At 41.5% G+C, this 18,720-nt stretch overlaps 1 protein-coding gene across 1 annotated transcript in view; it reads right to left on the bottom strand.

Annotated features, from left to right (window-relative positions):
• necab2 (N-terminal EF-hand calcium binding protein 2) overlaps positions 1-18,720 on the bottom strand; it is a gene marked incomplete at both ends in the record, with an annotated part of 113,308 nt that overhangs the window by 39,592 nt on the left and 54,996 nt on the right. Inside the window, 2 exons of the mRNA XM_083972909.1 lie at positions 4,262-4,386; positions 4,926-5,062. Coding sequence (XP_083829035.1) covers positions 4,262-4,386; positions 4,926-5,062 — 262 coding nt within the window. The remainder of the gene's footprint in view (positions 1-4,261; positions 4,387-4,925; positions 5,063-18,720) is intronic.

Raw genomic sequence — 18,720 nt, 5'->3', positions numbered from 1 at the left:
TCCTGCAGCGAGTCATTTAAAGGAAATACAGCTCAACCAAAAAATAAAAATATCTCCTGTTTTATTGTTAACATACAGTAGGACAGCTAAATCAACCATTCAGGAAAACTCTACAACAATGACAACAGGGCTCTAATTGTCACCACATTTCCTTATTTTACTCAGGATCATGGAAACGGTTGGACATTTTGGGAAATAAAAAGATCGATTACTCTCTCATATCTGCAGAGTAGGATATGAAGCTAGAGCAGCCGGAAGCCTCCTAGCTTAGCTTAAAAGCTGGGTAAATAGTAACAAAAACCAACTACAGGCAATTTCCTGTCTTGTTTGTATGATCTAAACCTGTCTTCCATAATTCACATCTACAGAAAACTAATTTGCAACAGTAAATATGTTTTAACAGAAACATAACTACAACCAAATTACATTTTCTATTATCTTGACAAAGTATGTTGTTTATTTTTCTTTGTCTATATTTTAATGTTATACTCCCCCTTTCCCTTGCCCCTTAGGAGGTCTTTCACCTCCTACCAGGCCATTGCCCTAATAAGAATGTATTCTTAGCAATTCTTGCCTGGTTAAATAAAGGTTTATACTACTACTACTACTACTACTACATTTATCATCCACTTATTCATATTGTTCCAGCACATATTGTTCCAGGTGTATAGGCTACTGAAGGCATGTATAGGTGCTTATGGCACATGCTCAAATGTATCTATGTGGTCAAAAACTTCCATCCATCCAGTTATCTGCATTTAGCTACTCGCTTATTTCAGTCAAGTTCCAAATACAATAGAAATATTGAATCACAGCACAATTTTACAAATAACATGAATGTTAATTAGTGAGCTTTAGACAGAGATGGGTTAGCTTTTATCTGCTGTATTTTGTCTTGATGCTAAGCCACTGGTTTCATTTCATATATTGTGTGCAGTTGTGAGAATACTGTCTATGAATCTTTCCAACTAACTCTCTGCAAGAAAGCAAATAAGATGATTTCCTGAATTGTTTGACATATTACCAATATCAAATTAATATTATGAAAGTCAAACAGCTTCCCTGGCTACAGACAGTAGGCTTACATCCAGTGTCTACTCAAATTCAGCCATTTTATCTTTTCTATGTTTCTATGTGTCGTGTCAAGAGGCAGCATCAAGGAAAAGCTAAAAGATCATGCTCATCTTTTGTCATGGCACAATATGTATTATGCATGAGGATGTACTTTAAGAGGTATAAGATGAAGAATAAACTGATTGCTGGCAGCGTCCTGTCACAATCACGAGCTTGTGTGAGAATAAAGAGACATCTGATGTGACAGCGATGTGACACACCATCCGAATGAAACACCAACATTTCCAGAAACCAATGGAAACTGTTCAGTCTTTTCACTTAAGTGAATCAGTGAGGCGATAAATCACATAAATTACAATGTTCTGTAAAGGCGACCACCTTTTATAGGCTTAATTTTTGTTTTATGTCCATGTTGGACCAAAATGGGTCAAGCTACAAAATACCGGCCTTGGTATTGATGAAATGCTCTGTGTGGTGAAACAGTGAGTCGACTTTATGTGACTGACCTGCTGTAAGAAATGCTGTGGTCTCCTGTGTCACAGAGTCAATGCAGTGTGAAAGCTGCATGCGTTTAATAAACACAGAAGAACGATCTCTGCTCTACTGATCACTCACTGAATCAATAATGGCGTTGACAAGAACTCTATAGCATGTGCCGCTTTACTCCACAGCCCTCGGTCAGATGTGACCACAGAGACACACGTTCACACCAGACCATTACAATGGGACATAAAAGGTTGATTTGTTTTAGTTTGATCCGGTTCTGCTGCACTTAAACTGCATTTTTATATTAACTTAATCACCAACAAATTAGATTTGAGAAATCAGATTCACTGGAGTAACAAGGGTCAGATTATGTAGAAATTATGCAGCGTTACTTTACAACACAGAGGACTGAGGGGTCTGGATATGTCCTGAAGAGCCATAATGTATGTGGTATGTTTTAGCCCATATACTAAAATAAATGTTGCACTGAAAACATATTATAACATACTATAATAATGTAACTTATTAGAAAGGGATTCAATTCAACTTGAATCAAGAGTAGTTATTATCTCAACAGCGCTGTAAACACGGTCTGATTCAATAATGAGAGGGCAAAACTGTAAAACTGTAAAGAACAAAATTATAGTATTGAGCCATTCATATTCTGACTGTATTAGGTGAAAAACAAAATATTTATGTAACACAGATTTACAAATGCTTTGATCTTAATTGCATTGTTATTTACATTACACCACATAAGAGTGAAGGCTACATCTAAACTTTTATTTATCTCCTTTGCACATGAATAAGAAATGAAATGAAATGATTACCATTTCTACTTTACAAGACTGCAACCACAAATTGTAATCCATTGTCTGATCTTCAATATGCAATAATTAAAGATGCCCCTCATAAATATACTGAAAATCGAATGGATAAAGTGCATGAAACTAATAATGTGCACCACCTGCAATGTACGCAGAGGTTATGACGGACTGATGGACTGTTGTAGGAAATCATTCAAAATGTTCATGCTATAAATTAGAAAATATGTAAAGTTGTGAAGTTTTTGATGGGACAAATCAAGTATGGTTGTTATATTGAAAAAATAACATTATCCCTGAGTCAACCATGTGCTGTCTGCTTGTATTATTTTACCATGTGGAGTTTGCATTCATGTTTTCACAAGTGAGTTCCCAATTTTCTTTTTGCACATGGACTAAATACACATGGACATCATCCTGCCAAGCAGTTTCACACTTTCCGGCTGATCAACAGTTACTGCGAAAAAAAAACAAACATATGAATGCACGAACAGGGGCCATGATGAAGAAGTAAATACTTTCAGGCTGTGTGTTTGACTTCAAAGACGTACACAGTGGATTTCTTGGTGAGAAAACACTGAATGTAAATAAAAGTTTGTTTGTTTACAAGAAAACTCCAAGGAGGCACCTTGAAGAAACACTCACTACTTAGTTGGGACACGTGGCTCTCACAGTTCTCTCTGCTGCAGAGCTTATACAGTATGTGTGTTCATCACTGTTGTGCTATCACTGACACAATGATAGCGTTGACTACAACAGTGCAGCATTTTCCATCTGACCCCAAGTTGTCGAGGTGGAGCCATGTTTTTCAATGTCAGAATAACACATGGACCCTATACCAATAACAATACCCGAGAAGTGATTGATTATCCTCCTCTCCCCCCTGAACCTTGACTGAACTGTTAGTTCTCGTATGACTCTTGTGTGGAGTTTGCGTTGTGATGAAGTGACGCCACATCTCAACAACCTTTGAAGTGTCATTTCCCCAGTCAGCAATTTGCTTCAAGTGGGTGCAAAGTGTCAAGGCGAGTGTTCACTGCAGTTTTAACTATGAGCTAGAGGAGGGAGGGAGGGAGGGAGGGAGGGAGGGAGGGAGGGAGGGAGAAAGAGAAAGAGGAAGGATGACTGTAAGAGAGCAAATAAGAGAGAGGAGGGGAGTTTACAGAGAAAACAGAAGAATAATGAGTCCTGCCTGCACATCCTCAAAGAGAATCGCAGGGCTCAATCAATTTGTGTTTATGCAGCTGTAACTTCATAAAATGCTCTCTCTCTCTCTCTCTCTCTCTCTCTCTCTCTCTCTCTCTCTCTCTCTCTCTCTCTCTCTCTCTCTCTCTCTCTCTCTCTCTCTCTCTCTCTCTCTCTCTCTGTCTCTCTCTCTTGCTCTCTCTTCTATAAAAACAGCACTACATAGCAGATTTTGAGTATTAAGTGCTGAACAGACTTTTATACACACTTACAGGTTTGATTCAAACACTTTAGGAGATTTATTAAGCATCTGTCTACTCTATACCCTCTCACTTTGCTTGCTCAGCCATGAGGTTGTCCTTCCTCTACCCTCGTTGCCTTCTTGCTCCACTCTTCGTCTTTCTCTTTAACCCCATTTTGCTTCTTCCAACCCCTGTTATTACCCCTTGTTCACCACCTATTCCCTGCTGTTTTGCTGGACGAAAGCCTCTACAGACCGGTGCAGGTGCAGGATCAGTTGAACAATGGAGAATAAATGAGTGTGCTTGCAATGGATTAAAAACTGCTGAGTGGCAGTCAGTCTTTGATTTCTGCTCACCCAGAATGATGCACTGTCACTAAAAACTGATGCTAATCTTAGAAATGCATGACCGATGGCCTCCAACCATGAAATCGGTGAGTGTGTGTTTCACCTGAAGCAGTGTTGATGGTCCTGACAGCCTCCCTGGCGCTGACTCTGTTGTTAGGTGGATAGTCAGGAACGGTGTTTTCGTTGCGCTTCTCTGGCACTCGTGGACTCACCTTGGCAGGTAGATGACTGAAAAAGAAAGCGATAGAGAGATAGAGAGAGAGGCGAGCAGGGCAAATGAGTATTAGATAAAGAGAATGGAGTTATGGGAATTGATAAGAAGAAATGGGAGAAAGAGAAAGCGACAGTGGTAAAAAAAAAAAAAAAAAAAAGCAATAAAGGAATTTGGATGGAGAATAGGTGGAGAGGGGGAGGGGTCCACATGGGATGGAGAGGAGAAATGAGGATGAGATTGAGGGTGATGAAAATGGGATAAACGAGATGAAAACCTGTGTGTGTGTGTGTGTGTGTGTGTGTGTGTGTGTGTGTGTGTGTGTGTGTGTGTGTGTGTGTGTGTGTGTGTGTGTGTGTGTGTGTGTGTGTGTGTGTGTGTGTTTGTGTGTGTGTGTGTGAGTGACAGACGTTTTAACCAGAGAAGAGCTCTTCTTGAAACACTGCCTGATTTCCATTATGACCACTGACAATCTGAGTTTTACACATAATGCATGACACATGTGCACGGTCATGAACACACACACACACACACACACACACACACACAGACTCACCCTGGTTGGCTGTGCTGCTCGTCGATCGCATCCACTGCACTCTCCACAGAGCTCAGGAGAGACTGGATCTGATTGGCCGATTCCTTCAGAAGGAAACGTGTCACAAACTGCTCCACGTTGGTTCCTCTCTCATAAACCTGAGAAAACAGAAGTGGGGAGAAAAAAAAAGATGTGATCATTACAAAACCTTATTTGAAATTTGAAATGAAAAGCTGGTCATTTTTAAGTTTTAATACAGAAAAAAACATCCATAAAAATCTGTAGGCGTTTTAATGAAAGAGATTTCATTATAATTTCTTTCACACATCACAGCTTCATCCTCTGAAAATACTTTTCCAGCGCAAATCTTTCTGAGCTCATTCCTCCGGCTGCAGAGTTTCCTCATGGTGGACAGACAGACAGTGACCAGGAAGGCAAAAATAGACGAGTACCTTTTACTCTCTCTCTCTCTCTCTCTGCTGCCATCTTTTCTCTATCTCTTCCTTCACTCTCTCCTACATCTTTTCCTCGTCTCTCTTCGAGTCTTCCCTGTTTCTCTGAAGCTTTAAACTTGGTGCCAGGCCAGGCATGAACGCAAACCTTTTCATTTGAGCTTCAGGTCTGCTCTACTGGGAATATAAAAGTGCTGTATAGTGATTTTAATACAGATTCGACAGGAAAAACAGAAGGTCAGACTCGACTATTATCCCCCTTCTCTTATTAAACATGACAGCATTACGGCGAAAAAAGAATGACTAGAAATCCATAAAGTCCTGAACTGGCAGCATCATTTATTGCTCCACTACTACAACACTGATTCCTATGGACAAACTGAGTTACAACATTCAGCTCAAAGCGTATTAATCCAGTGGTAATAAACCATTTCCAGAGACCTGTTTGAAATTGTCACAAGTGCTGCAAGAAAACCTTGAGGGGAAATATCTTCTATTAATATGTAAATATGCAAACAGTAACTAGACTCAGCAGGATTGTCAAGCTTTGGGTTTCTCCCACATGTCGGAGGTTTTAAAAGTCAAACCACAGGAGCACAATTAAAATGAATGGATTAAAATGTGTTTATGTTGTAATACAGTTGTTAGCATGTCCAGCTAACTAAAGAGGGTTACCTACGCTATTAACATCACGTCAGGCTATTCACAAGGCAATTGTATAACATGTATTATATCTTATTTATATGTTTGTTTTTTTTCATTTTAAAGGGACTAGGCTACGAGGAGTTTCGGAAAGCGAAGTGTTTTCACACTACATTTTCCATGAGCCTCCGCGCACACAGTGAAATTCTTGGACCGGCGCAAGAAGGACGAAAGCGAAAATGTTTTGTGAGAATGTTTTCATTGATCAAGAATGAAAGTCGGAGGTTCGAAGATGATCAGATACCGTCGTAGTTCCGACCATAAACTGCGATTCAGCGGCGTGCATGACCCGCCGGGCAGCGTCCGGGAAACCGAAACTAGGAAATGCTGGGCGAGTCGATCACTAGCCTAAATAATTATATCAAAATAACTATAAAGACAAAACGATATATTTATCGAAAGTGAACCCATTAACAAGTGTGGGTAACGTAGACTCAGCCACATTAATATGAGACTTTTTTATAACCAAAAGCAAAGGTCACTTTAAAGGGCAGGGTCTCTTTAAATAAAATTAAATGGTGTTTTCAAAAACTCATGAAGCTAACACTAGCTCAGTTAACTACCTAGCTATATTCCTCAAATCAGCAGTTTTTTCCACATATGACTGAAATCAATGGCCCATTGTGGTGAATGTGCCTTTATTCTTTTAAAATGCATATGTGCTGAATGAAAAGGCACCAGGCGTAACATCATGTGATTAACAGAGTAAGGCTTAGCGACCGGCTAACTGACTTTACTACTTCAATTTCTCACATTTGACAATTACAAGAAAGGAAGATGCCAGCTTTTTACGTGGCGCTGAGACGTGTTTAAAGGTCCGTCAGATAAACACATGAAAACTTCACCATCAAATGCACGGTCATAATTGACTACATATGTACTCCAGAGAGTAAAGTCAGTCGGTCATGTCAGCTTTACTGTCAGAAGTCACAGTGCAGTGATTCAGGGAGACAATTAAGGTTCCTGTGCAGTCAGCCTTTCTCTGCTGCACTCTAATCAAAGACAAACGCTCCCACAGGACACAGAATCACACAGGCCGTATTGACTTCCATTATCACAGTCACTGGCTTTTACACACACACACACACACACAAACATGCAAACACAAGAAGAGAGAGAGCGTCATCATCATCAGCTCATGTTTTAAGTCCAGTCAGCTTGTTCTGGTTTTCATTAAAATCAATGCAAAGTGTAAAACACACATTTATCTTTAATACAACCAGGCGATAGACTTCACTATGATTATTTATTTGCCATTTTAGCGACTCTACTAAGCTGAGATTCAGCTACCTACGTGAGAAATATTCAGTCTCTAAATAAATATCAATGGTAACTTGGATTTTTTGCAGTTGTCTTTACAAGAAGTCATTTATTGAGACAAGTCTGATAAATTCATGATAGCTACAGCTTGTCATGTGTTTGGCAGCACTGAATAATGGCTGAAGTTCAATGAGGTCACACTGATCTTGACCTTTGACTTCTGACCACGTCACCCTTGAGTGCAACTGAATGCATGTGCCAGATCTAATAAAACTCCCTCTGGTTATTCCCAATATATCAAATTCACAAGAACTTGAAGTTTCAGTGACAATGACCTTTGACCTTGGACCTCTAAAACCTCCTCTGGTTCATCCAAGTGAACATTTTTAGGAAAATTTGAGGAAAAGTGTTACTGAGATCATGATGTGTATACACACACATGCACGTATAGATGTATGTGTAGTAGGCCTGCATGATATCAGCAAAATGTGTCAGATGTGCAATGACACTGTTCAATATCGCGATGGGATAAATAGGCAAATAATAATCAGGTGTGCATATTAACCATACAGTTCCTGTGTCTTTCTGAAAACGACTCAATATGCTGTAGTACATACACCAGGCCTGTAGAGGAGCTGTAACACCGACTCTCAAATACACCAAAAACAAAGATGAAGAGTGGACAGCTTGCATGCTATATACAAACTCCAAACATTATAAGTCGACTAAACATGAGAAGTCGTGCCAGAACAAATATGGCCGCGTTTAAGGCACGGTATCCGAGGGAGTCGACGGATGTAGGCTATTGTTTTTGTTACATTACATTACATTACATTACATTACACACGTCTAGCGGTGTAGCTCATGTTACAGGTATGACGTGTATGAGAGTGAAGGCACAGCGCCTGTAAATGTAACGTACTCATCACATTTCAGGCGATCTTTTGCAATGTGTTTATCATGCATGTTGATGTCGCAATGACAATGAATTTAGATTAATCGGTCAGACCTAATGTGTAGGGTATTTTTATGGAAGCAGTGAAAAAGATATTTGTGTCACCTCTAACTGGCGAGGCCCTGAGCAGGATCTACTACACGTTAAAGGGATAGTTCAACATTTTGGCAAATTGGCCCATTGCCATAATCGCTATAGTCATAGCAGTAGGTTCATTACCTTTAATTGTAGGTGTAAGCTATTTTCAGTACGGCGGAGCGCAGCAGCTGGCTGCTCAGAGCTACGCTATGGAGGCTAATGGAATTTCTTGGTTTCCCTCATTAAACTCATCAAATTCAACATCCCAAAACTCCACAGCGCTTTTGTAGACAAGTTGTGACCTGCACAACCACCACGCTATGAGATAATGACGGAACGATACGAAACGGAGCCGTTTTCGAGGTAAATACAGGGTAAATACGGAGACTGCTTGCTGAAAAACTGTCCCTGAACGCAACGCGCATCAGCGGTTTTGTATGAATTTACCTCGAAAACGGCTCCGTTTCGTATCGTTCCGTCATTATCTCATAGCGTGGTGGTTGTGCAGCTCACAACTTGTCTACAAAAGCGCTGTGGAGTTTGGGGATTTTGTATTTGATGAGTTTGATGAGGGAAACCAAGAAATTCCCTTAGCCTCCATAGCGTAGCTCTGAGCAGCCTGCTGCTGCGCTCCGCTGTACTAAAAATAGCTTACACCTACAATTAAAGGTAACGAACCTACTGCTATGACTATAGCAATTATGGCAATGGGCCAATTTGCCAAAATGTTGAACTATCCCTTTAACATAGTATACAATATATACAACATACTACTGTATGTATGACCACCTCACACATGCCTACATCAAAAAAACATGAGCTCCTCCTTTAACCTCCCCAGGGCAGTTGCCCAGTTGGTGACCCAGATAATCGGGGAATCCAGCAGATCCAGAAAAAAAACACATAATGTGACTCTATCTGTACTAAAAATTGTAAAATCTTGTTAAATTGTTTTCTCCATTTTAAAATTTGCACACAGTTCAACCTGTCTTCCTCCTCTACCCACTCTTCACTCTCCATCTCTCCCTCCTGTATGTATCTATCACTCCCTCTCCCTTCACTGAGCGTGTCCCACGGGCGCAGCTACAAAACCTGGGATAGAAAAGCTGTGATCTATAATTCACACAGATCACTGACCCAGGAGGAGATACACCATCTATCTCCGCTGGCTCCCCGAACACAGCCTGATGATTAGCCACAGTGTGTATTATTATCGTAAGCATGTGGGTCCCAGTGTGTGTGTGTGGTGTGTGTGTGTGGTGTGTCTATCTGCTCACATCTGTGTGTGTTTGTGAGTTTAAGGCAGCAGGAATGAGTGTGTCAGTGTGCGATTATGTTGATACGCCTGGTTTTGTGTGATGATTGATGATAGAATCTCTACAACTTACATGTATCACACCTACTACGAGCCTCGGTGTGCTTAGCGTATACATTTTTCACACATCAGGAAACGCTTCACTGGAAATAATGCACACAACAGTCAGTTTAAATATGAGCTTTTGTTTGTACAAAGTGGAGGTGGCGTGATTTTCATTTAAGATCAGAAAAATCTAATCAGACAGAAGGAAAATTGATCGTTCCAGCCGGGTCGCTAAAACGCTGTGTGTCTTGGTGTGGGTGTGTGTGAGTGTTCACGTCTCTTCTCATATTCTTAAGGTTAACAATAATAAATCTGCACATTATCATCCACCTACACATCTGCGCACATGTGTAGGACTGCTATACACACACATGCACACACATACACACAGAGAATCTTTAGTGAAAAGATGTTGGCGGCTGATTACAGGGGGTTGCAGAAGTAATCAGTGATTACAGAGATTGGTCTTGTTAGAGGAAATTATTCCAGCTTCAGCGTCTCAGATGGAGATACAGAGGCTTTGTGGAGGTGACAGGGATGTAGTGGGGCCTGTGTAATCAGCTGATGAACTTACTGTTGAGCTGTAACAGAAAATGTGTCACTAATAATAATAATAATATGAAGAAAACAACACAATAACAGAGGGTCATGAGATACAAAACCAGACTGAACTAGATGAGTTTTCGTTTTCTCAACCGGAGCAGCTAAAATAATCTGAAATCTGTCTATTAATCATTCAACCTGACGGATTTAATTGTTATATGATCTAGTCCACCAAATTAACTAGTCCAAATGAGGCTGTCAGTGTCCCTCTCTCTCTTTTACAACCCCCAGCAGTGTTGTTTAGTGTAAATAGTCTTGCACCGCTTTGATAGGAGAAATGTGGAGCATGTGTCAGAGATGAATCAAGAAAGAAACAGGTGCTGCAAACAGACCGTGACTCAGATAGGAACGCTACGCTCAGAGAGGGTTTGTAAGTGTTGGTATTGATCCACTGATAATTCCCAATATCCAGCAGCTTAGCCTGAAGGAGCCTGATCACTCTCACAGGCAAGTCGCCTCAATCAACTCTCAGGGGAGAGTGAAGGAGCCGCTTTGTCAAAACAGTCTGCGCAAATAAACCTACTAGATGTGATTGTTGAAGTTTAAACAAAAAAAAAACAAGACAAGTCAGACAATGCACATTATCTGGTTGGGTGTAAAACATTTTTAAATTGATCCCTGTATCATTTCCATTGAGTTGGCAGCAGAGCTATTCAGTATTACAACGAGGTACCAGCAATACAGTAAACAAGACGACAACCCAAGGTTAGCAAGCGTGCATGTAATTAAACAATACAAACAGCGGTCAAAGACTTCAAAAACACTGCAAATGTGCTACATTTTTCTGTATGTATTACTTTGTTCTTGCATAGTTTATAACTAATACTGTGAAAAATGAAGACGTTAGATTAGCAGGTAACTGTAATCTAAGTGATACCAGATAGAACAAGATCATTTATGTTTTTTAGCTCAGTTGAGTTATACATTAGATGTTTCTCAGTGTGATTTATCTGGTCTATAAATTGTCTGCCCAAGAAGACAGGTACAGTAAGCAACACCTGTTATAATTGATCACTGGATCAACTGTGTGTGTATGTAAAAAGTCAGCACATTGTTTAGAAGAGAAGAGAAGAGAAGAGAAGAGAAGAGAAGAGAAGAGAAGAGAAGAGAAGAGAAGAGAAGAGAAGAGAAGAGAAGAGAAGAGAAGAGAAGAGAAGAGAAGAGAAGAGCACGGTGAGGTTTCAGCATGTAGCCCGTGAGCAGTTTGCTGTTCCTGCATTTCCTTTCAACTGGTCTCCAAACAGCTTCAGGCTGTACAACGCCCACATCTCAGCCGACCAAGGTGTGCTCTCTGGAGACGTCCTGACTGAGCTGCCGATTTCTTTTGAATTTTTATAACCTTCAATTATTTTGATCTTTTTGTGGATCATGGAAATCCATAAAAGCTGCTTATCTGTGCTGCAGCAGGACTGATCCATCTCTTGTGTGAGAAACTGTGTTGATTTCTCTTTTATTTCACAGCTCAAAAGGAATCTGCTTTTTACCTCACAGGTCTCTGCAGAGTCAACATCGTCTCCCCACAGTAGGTCTCCGGGATAACAGAGGTTTGATGTGTTGGGAAGCACAAGTGCAGCTCCCCCCGGGTGCCGCGCTACCTCCAAACCCTTCCCCCCTCTCTCCTACAGCGCTGCCTCAGCTTCACACATTACCCGATCACATTAACAGTCAATATGTCTCCAAGCAACACCAAGTTAGCAGTATGCAGGAAGTGGTAGCTGAGAAACAGACCTCTAACATAGAGAAACATATTCCATTTACTTTCCTAACAGCTGCGACATCTTCATCACCATCACCATCATATCACAGGGAAGCAAAGATGGTTCAGTGCAAAAAAAGAGGAGAGTAGAGAGGAGTAAATGACCAAGAGAAATGGACTCTGGATGTGTGTGTGTGTGTGTGTGTGTGTGTGTGTGTGTGTGTGTGTGTGTGTGTGTGTGTGTGTGTGTGTGTGTGTGTGTGTGTGTGTGTGTGTGTGTGTGTGTGGTTGAGCACTAATGGTGAACTAGTATAGCTGACCACTCGCTGCTCCTCCTCTTGAGACATCTACCAGTCCATTAGCGAGCCTCTAAACCTGAACATGGACACACACGCACGCACAAACTCTGCAATATCAGCATCTATTCTCTGATTTTATAACAGGACTAATCTTAAGATGCGTGTCTTATGACCTATGAAATAGCTAAAGGGTGCTGGAGATGAGTCTATGGATTTTCACAGTAAGTATATGTCAGCTCCTATATAGGAAATAATGAGAACTGCTTTTTGCACTAAAATTAGTGCGTATAAGCCCTTTTTTTTAAACACAGGTAAACCAGTTTGACACAGATACACTGCACCTGCAGGGACCACTGTCATGTCATGCAGTAACACAGCCCACACACACACATACTCACATGCAGACACAGAAATCAAAGAGCGAGCTGCTGGCTGCTGTGCAGACTGGTAAAATTGATCTGTTTTGTCTCATCACCAGGTGGGTGGTTATGTGTTTTTTAAATATTATTTCGGGGCTCTGAGCTTTTGGGAAATCTTCCCACTAAGGACTCGATCAATGAGAGAATGAATACGATCACATGCCTGTACAGTAGCATAAGGTTAGCTTAGCATAAAGACTGGACACAGGGGGAAACAGACTGTGAAGGATGAATCGATACAAGCTGCTCCGGTCAACAGATGACTTCCTATTCATCCTTAACCACTGTTTTATTTGTAAAGGCCTTTGCAAGTTATTCATCACTAGTCAGAAATGAATCTGGGGATAAGTTGGGCCGTGAATAATCCACATATTGGATCCTTTATTTTCCTAGAAAGACAGACAGGGGTGCACTTCACAGCACCATGTTGTCACACGACTGTGATGAAATCTATGTTCAAATACAGCCTTTAAAAGATTTACTGCTACAGTTTCACCTTCGCCAGTCTTAATGCTGAGCTAAGCTTACCAGCTGCTGTGTGCAACCTCTTATTGTAATACACAGATACAAGAGTGATGTTGATCCATCCACTAATTGGCATATTTCTGAATGGGTACTTTCATAGCTATTGATTTGGTTTTAGTCCAAAAGACTGAAGACACCATGAAGAGACTAAAAATGCCTAACTTGGATGTTCCCTATGTTGTAGTAATAAAAGAGGGATTATACTACAAGTTAATACAACCTTCCCTGTCTGGATCTGACTTGGAGCACTCAAGATGTCAAAAGAAAAAAACGTTGAAAGCCGTTTCAGTTGATTGTGACAGAAAGCAGAGAGCCATAATAACAGTTTCGATAAAGGTGCAAAACAGTCTCTTCTAGAAGATGTTCCTAGTGTTGTTAACATGCAGAAAGTGACAGAAATAGTTGTGTAATAACATGAAAAGAAAGAAGTTCAGGCCTTCCTCACTTTCTCACCTCCACCATGTTGGACAGTGTCCCCGCTGTGTGAAGTGGGTGTGAATGTCAGATTGTCACTTTTGGAAGGTTACAGTAATTGCTGGACTCGGTCCTACCTCATCAGACATCAGAGACGTGTGTGTGTGTGTGTGTGTGTGTGTGTGTGTGTGTGTGTGTGTGTGTGTGTGTGTGTGTGTGCGTGTGTGTGGAGGTATAATCAGCACTTTTGATAAATTACACACCGATGTCCTCACTGTGTCTCATTTCTCCACAATAAATGATATATCACTATTACTATCAGAATACCATGATGGAGCTGCTGTCGTCTCATAAACATTAATACGTTTAAATTTGCATTAAAGGTTTGTAATCAGGATTGAAAGGATGCCACAAAGAGACGGAGGTTATAATAGATGACTGAGCGTTTGGTTCATTAGAGGAATTTAAGTGGTGTGTGAGTGTGGAAGTGGTTCACGGTCGGCAGCGTGCCGGAGTTTGTTTCTAAACAGACGGCGAGCACATTAACAGGCACCAGAAACATTCACACTCTTCAGATATCATGCCAGGCCTTCAGAGAGAGAGAGAGAGAGAGAGAGAGACTGAAGAATGAAGGAGGATGGATGGAGGATGGAAGGAGACAGAAGGCGAGGAAAAACAGTAGGAGGGAACGAAGCTGCTCCAGGAAGGGAAGATAAGAGGAGAGAAGAGAAGATGGAGACAGGAAATGGGAAAACCGGGAAGAGGAGTGACGACGGAGAATAAAAGGATTACTGTGCATTGTATCAGGCTTTCTGCTTCGTTTGTGTGTCTTTTCTCTCTGACTCTGTGTTAAAACCCTAAGTGGAGTCTCTCTCTCTCTCTCTCTCTCTCTCTGTTTTTTTCACTCAGTTTCCCAACCACCTCTCTCTCTCTCTCTCTCTCTCTCTCTCTCTCTCTCTCTGTCTCACACACACACACACTGACTCTCTCTCTCTCTCCCTCTGTCTCACACACACACACACACTGACTCTCACTTTCTCACTCCCTAAAGTCCTCTGCATTATTCATGTTTTTGGGTGTAACCTCATCAGTCAACACACACACCCAGCTGACAACACAACACACACTCTGCCATTTCTCTCTCTCTCTCACACACACACACGCACAAATAATTCATGTCCACATCATTAACAGCTGTGGGAGAGACTGAGGATGCCGTCAGTCAGTCAGTCAGTGGCATATTTGCAGATCACATGTTCACCTCTGCTCTGCACAGGCCCGAACCTTGAAGGAGGAAACAGGGGACACACACACACACACACGCTACTGTACATATGAAATGTGTGACATGCCGGCGGCTGTGTTGTAGCTCCAACTCTGCGCGGAGCTGACTTCAAGCTGAATCTGCAATGCTAATATACAGAGGAGGAGGGGGGGGAGGGGTTACTGCGATGGCCACGGCCAAACCAGGCTGGTTCCCCTGACGAAATGGAAAGTGATTTCTGCTAATTCTGATCTGGTGGAAAGAAATCAGTATCAAACCTTCAGAGTTTCAGTCACCTCTCTGTTCCCTGACTTTAGTGCATCTCACTCTCTGCCCTTATATATGTAACAAAGGCAAGAATGGCTAAAATTAAAAATATATATATGGCTGTCTATTGTTCAGCTGTGTAGTTTAATTAAGTTCATGTTAAAGGGATAGTTCAACATTTTGGAAACATGGCCCATTGCCATAATCCCTATAGTCATAGCAGTAGGTTCGTTACCTTTAATTGTCGGTGCAAGCTATTTTTAGAACGGTGGAGCGGAGCAGCAAGCTGCTCAGAGCTACGCTTACGGAGGCTCATGGGATTTCTTGGTTTCCCTCATCAAACTCATCAAATACACAATCCAACAACTCCAAAACGCTTTCGTGGACAAGTTATAACAGAACGTTACGAGACGGAGTTGTTTTCGAGGCAACTGCAGAGACTGCTTGCTGAAAAACTGCCCCTGACAGGAACGTGCATCAGCTGTTTTGCATGAATTTACCTCTAAAACAACTCCGTCACTGACCACATACTTGATATTGGGATGGACCTCAACATCTTCTTCATTTCTGTCCGACTCAAACCAGGGTCAACTCTGTCCATTTTTTATGTAGTAGGCTAGTTGTCTGGGCTCATGCACAGAGTTATAATTTATCTTTTTGGAGGGCTTGATCACTGTTCAACTGTATCCATAAGCACCCAGTAAACATGCTGAAATATTTACGCAATGAACGGCAGGCTGGATCTATATCTGTATGCGTATCTGGCGTAAAGTATAACTGAGCCTTTAGACAACACCATAAATTGCACTGAGCGATACAGTCAAATCAATACAAGTAGCCTAGTCCGTGTTTTTACTGATTTAGTTTCCTCACTTGCATCAAAATATCCATCTAGAGGAAAAGCTACAGAGCAGGCGGAGGTGAAGCTCATCTGACAGACAGGGTTACGATCTCCACCTGCATCATCACAAACAGAAGCAGTGCAATAAGCTTGACAGGTTTTTACATTTTTAAAAAGGCAGTTACGTCATAATCTACAGCATGAGACTCTGGCTGAAATGATATACCTTGACCCTTCTCTTCACCACCAACTATAGATCTCTCTCTTAACGACAGAGCTGGTGTTAGCCGGTAGCTCAGTCCTATATTTTATTAAGAAAGAGATAAACACGGCTGTATAGCGAGGTGAAGTGTTGTCGTGATGCGATGCACCACTCAGGAGCTGAAGGATGAAGTGAAACCATGTAATCAGTTTCACTCTTGGAGCAGCAGAGCTTCCTCCTCATCCGCTGAGTAATGGAAACCATGAGAGAGATGTCAGATGTCTGACCTCACTCGCCTCTTTCTCTCTTTCTCTCTCTGTGTCTGAGCTCTTGACTTATCTCAGACTCCTCTCCCATCACCTGCGATACCTCCTCCTGTTCCTTCCCGTCTCGCTTGCTCCTTCACTCTTACCTTAATTCCTTTTCTCTCTCTTCCTTCCTACTCATCTCCTGCCCACTTCCTCTACCTTTCTTTTCTGTCTTTTTGACCTTTGTTAAATTCGTTCCTCGCCCCAACTTCATCTACACTTTTGCGCTTCTTCTTTAACATCCCACACTCTAACAGCAGTATCCCGCTCCTTGGTTACCACGGAAACAGTAACCCTGAACAACATATTATTGAGGATGAACCCGATACACTCAGTGGGGTTGACACCACTTAGTGTATGGTATATATATTGTATAATGTACGTGTGTGTGCTGGGCTGCTGTAATTATAGAAACGATCCCGACTGAACGCTTTGCACCAGGTGGCTACTTAGAAATACACACACGCACACACACACACACACACACACACACACACACACACACACACACACACACACACATGGACAAGTGCACTGCAGAAAAGAAAATCACCTTGGGCCATGCAGTGATTAGTAATCACTAAGATTATATGCATGCAATTTACAAAGTCCCACCGTGCTTGTGTAACCAGATTAACTATCAATAAACTGATGAAGATTGAATGAGGTGTCACAGAAAATCAATCTGCTGTCAAAATGTTAGGAAATGTTTTTTTGATTCCTAAATCAAGTAGAAACTGATCATATTAAAACAAAACAAAAAATAAAGTTATCAGACATCCCAGAGCTCCAGTATAAATTTTATATTTTGCATTTTCTCCCCAACAGCCATTCAAGATATTCACGTTCTGTAATTGCCTCTTTGTGTTGTAGTCTGCTGCTTTGTTGCCCGCTGGTCGACATTTCCTTCATATGCACACAAAGAATTCATGAGGAGGGCGGCACGCATGCGATCAATCACTGCTGTTCATAATAATATTTTCTCCGCACTGTTGTTGTGTCACCAAGCCAGAGTCGTCGTTATGTAACGGCTATTGCAAACGCGACATTTTCCCCCACTGGTGCTACTGTGTGTGTTATATTAAAAGCATTGAACCGGTGAAACATGCAGTGGAGGTGTCACTGATGATGACGCACTGTGTTTGTTCAGAGGTTAGTGTGTTACTGTGACCAACACAACACAACACAACACAACACAACACAACACAGATCAATGCAATTACTGACTGACTCCTTGACATGACTTACTGTAGCCTACTGTGATGCATTGGTTATAGGCGGCACTAAATGACACGTTTTCTCTAACTCGGTGCCTTTTTTGTGTGTTTATTGTGTTCTGTGCTTTTCTCACCCTTTTTTTCCACACACACACACACACACACTCTTCGACATGGACACAGACTGGAGGAGGAGGAGGAGGAGGAGGAGGAGGAGGAGGAGTCAGGAATTAAACCACCACTGACCCTCCGATTAGTGGATGACCCACTCTATAGCTCCTAAGGGGTGTTTGCTCTGGTATAAAACCCACGTTTGCTGTTGCCGTAGTAACCACAAGTGTCAACTTTGACAATCCAGTCAGTAAGTGAAGAAAGGGAAACACTTTTTTCTTTGGATTTTTGAATTTTCCCCCACACACATTTAAAGACATAGTTCAACATTTTGGCAAATTGGCCCATTGCCATAATCCCTATAGTCATGGCAGTAGGTTGGTTACCTTTAATTGTCGGTGCAAGCTATTTTTAGATCGGACACAATCCAACAACTCCAAAATGCTCTCATGGACAAGTTGTGACCCGCACATTCACCACGCTATGAGATAATAACAGAACGTTGTGAGACGGAGTTGTTTTAGAGGTAAATTCATGCAAAACCACTGATGCACGTTCCCATCGGGAGCAGTTTTTCGGCAAGCAGTCTCTGTATTTGCCTCAAAACAACTCTGTATCATAACGTTCTATTATCTCATAGCGTGGTGAATGTGCAGGTCACAACTTGTCCACCAGAGCGTTTTGGAGTTGTTGGATTGTGTATTTGATGAGTTTGATGAGGGAAACCAAGAAATAGCCTCCGTAGCGTAGCTCTGAGCAGCTTGCGCCTCTGCTCCGCCGTTCTAAAAATAGCTTGCACCGACAATTAAAGGTAACAAACCTACTGCTATGACTATAGGGATT

The sequence above is a fragment of the Trachurus trachurus genome (assembly GCF_905171665.1).
Source record: "Trachurus trachurus genome assembly, chromosome: 6".
In the NCBI taxonomy this organism is placed as follows: Eukaryota; Metazoa; Chordata; class Actinopteri; order Carangiformes; family Carangidae; genus Trachurus; species Trachurus trachurus.
The sequence above is the reverse complement of the archived record's forward strand: the minus strand, read 5'-3'. Positions and strand labels throughout refer to the sequence as shown.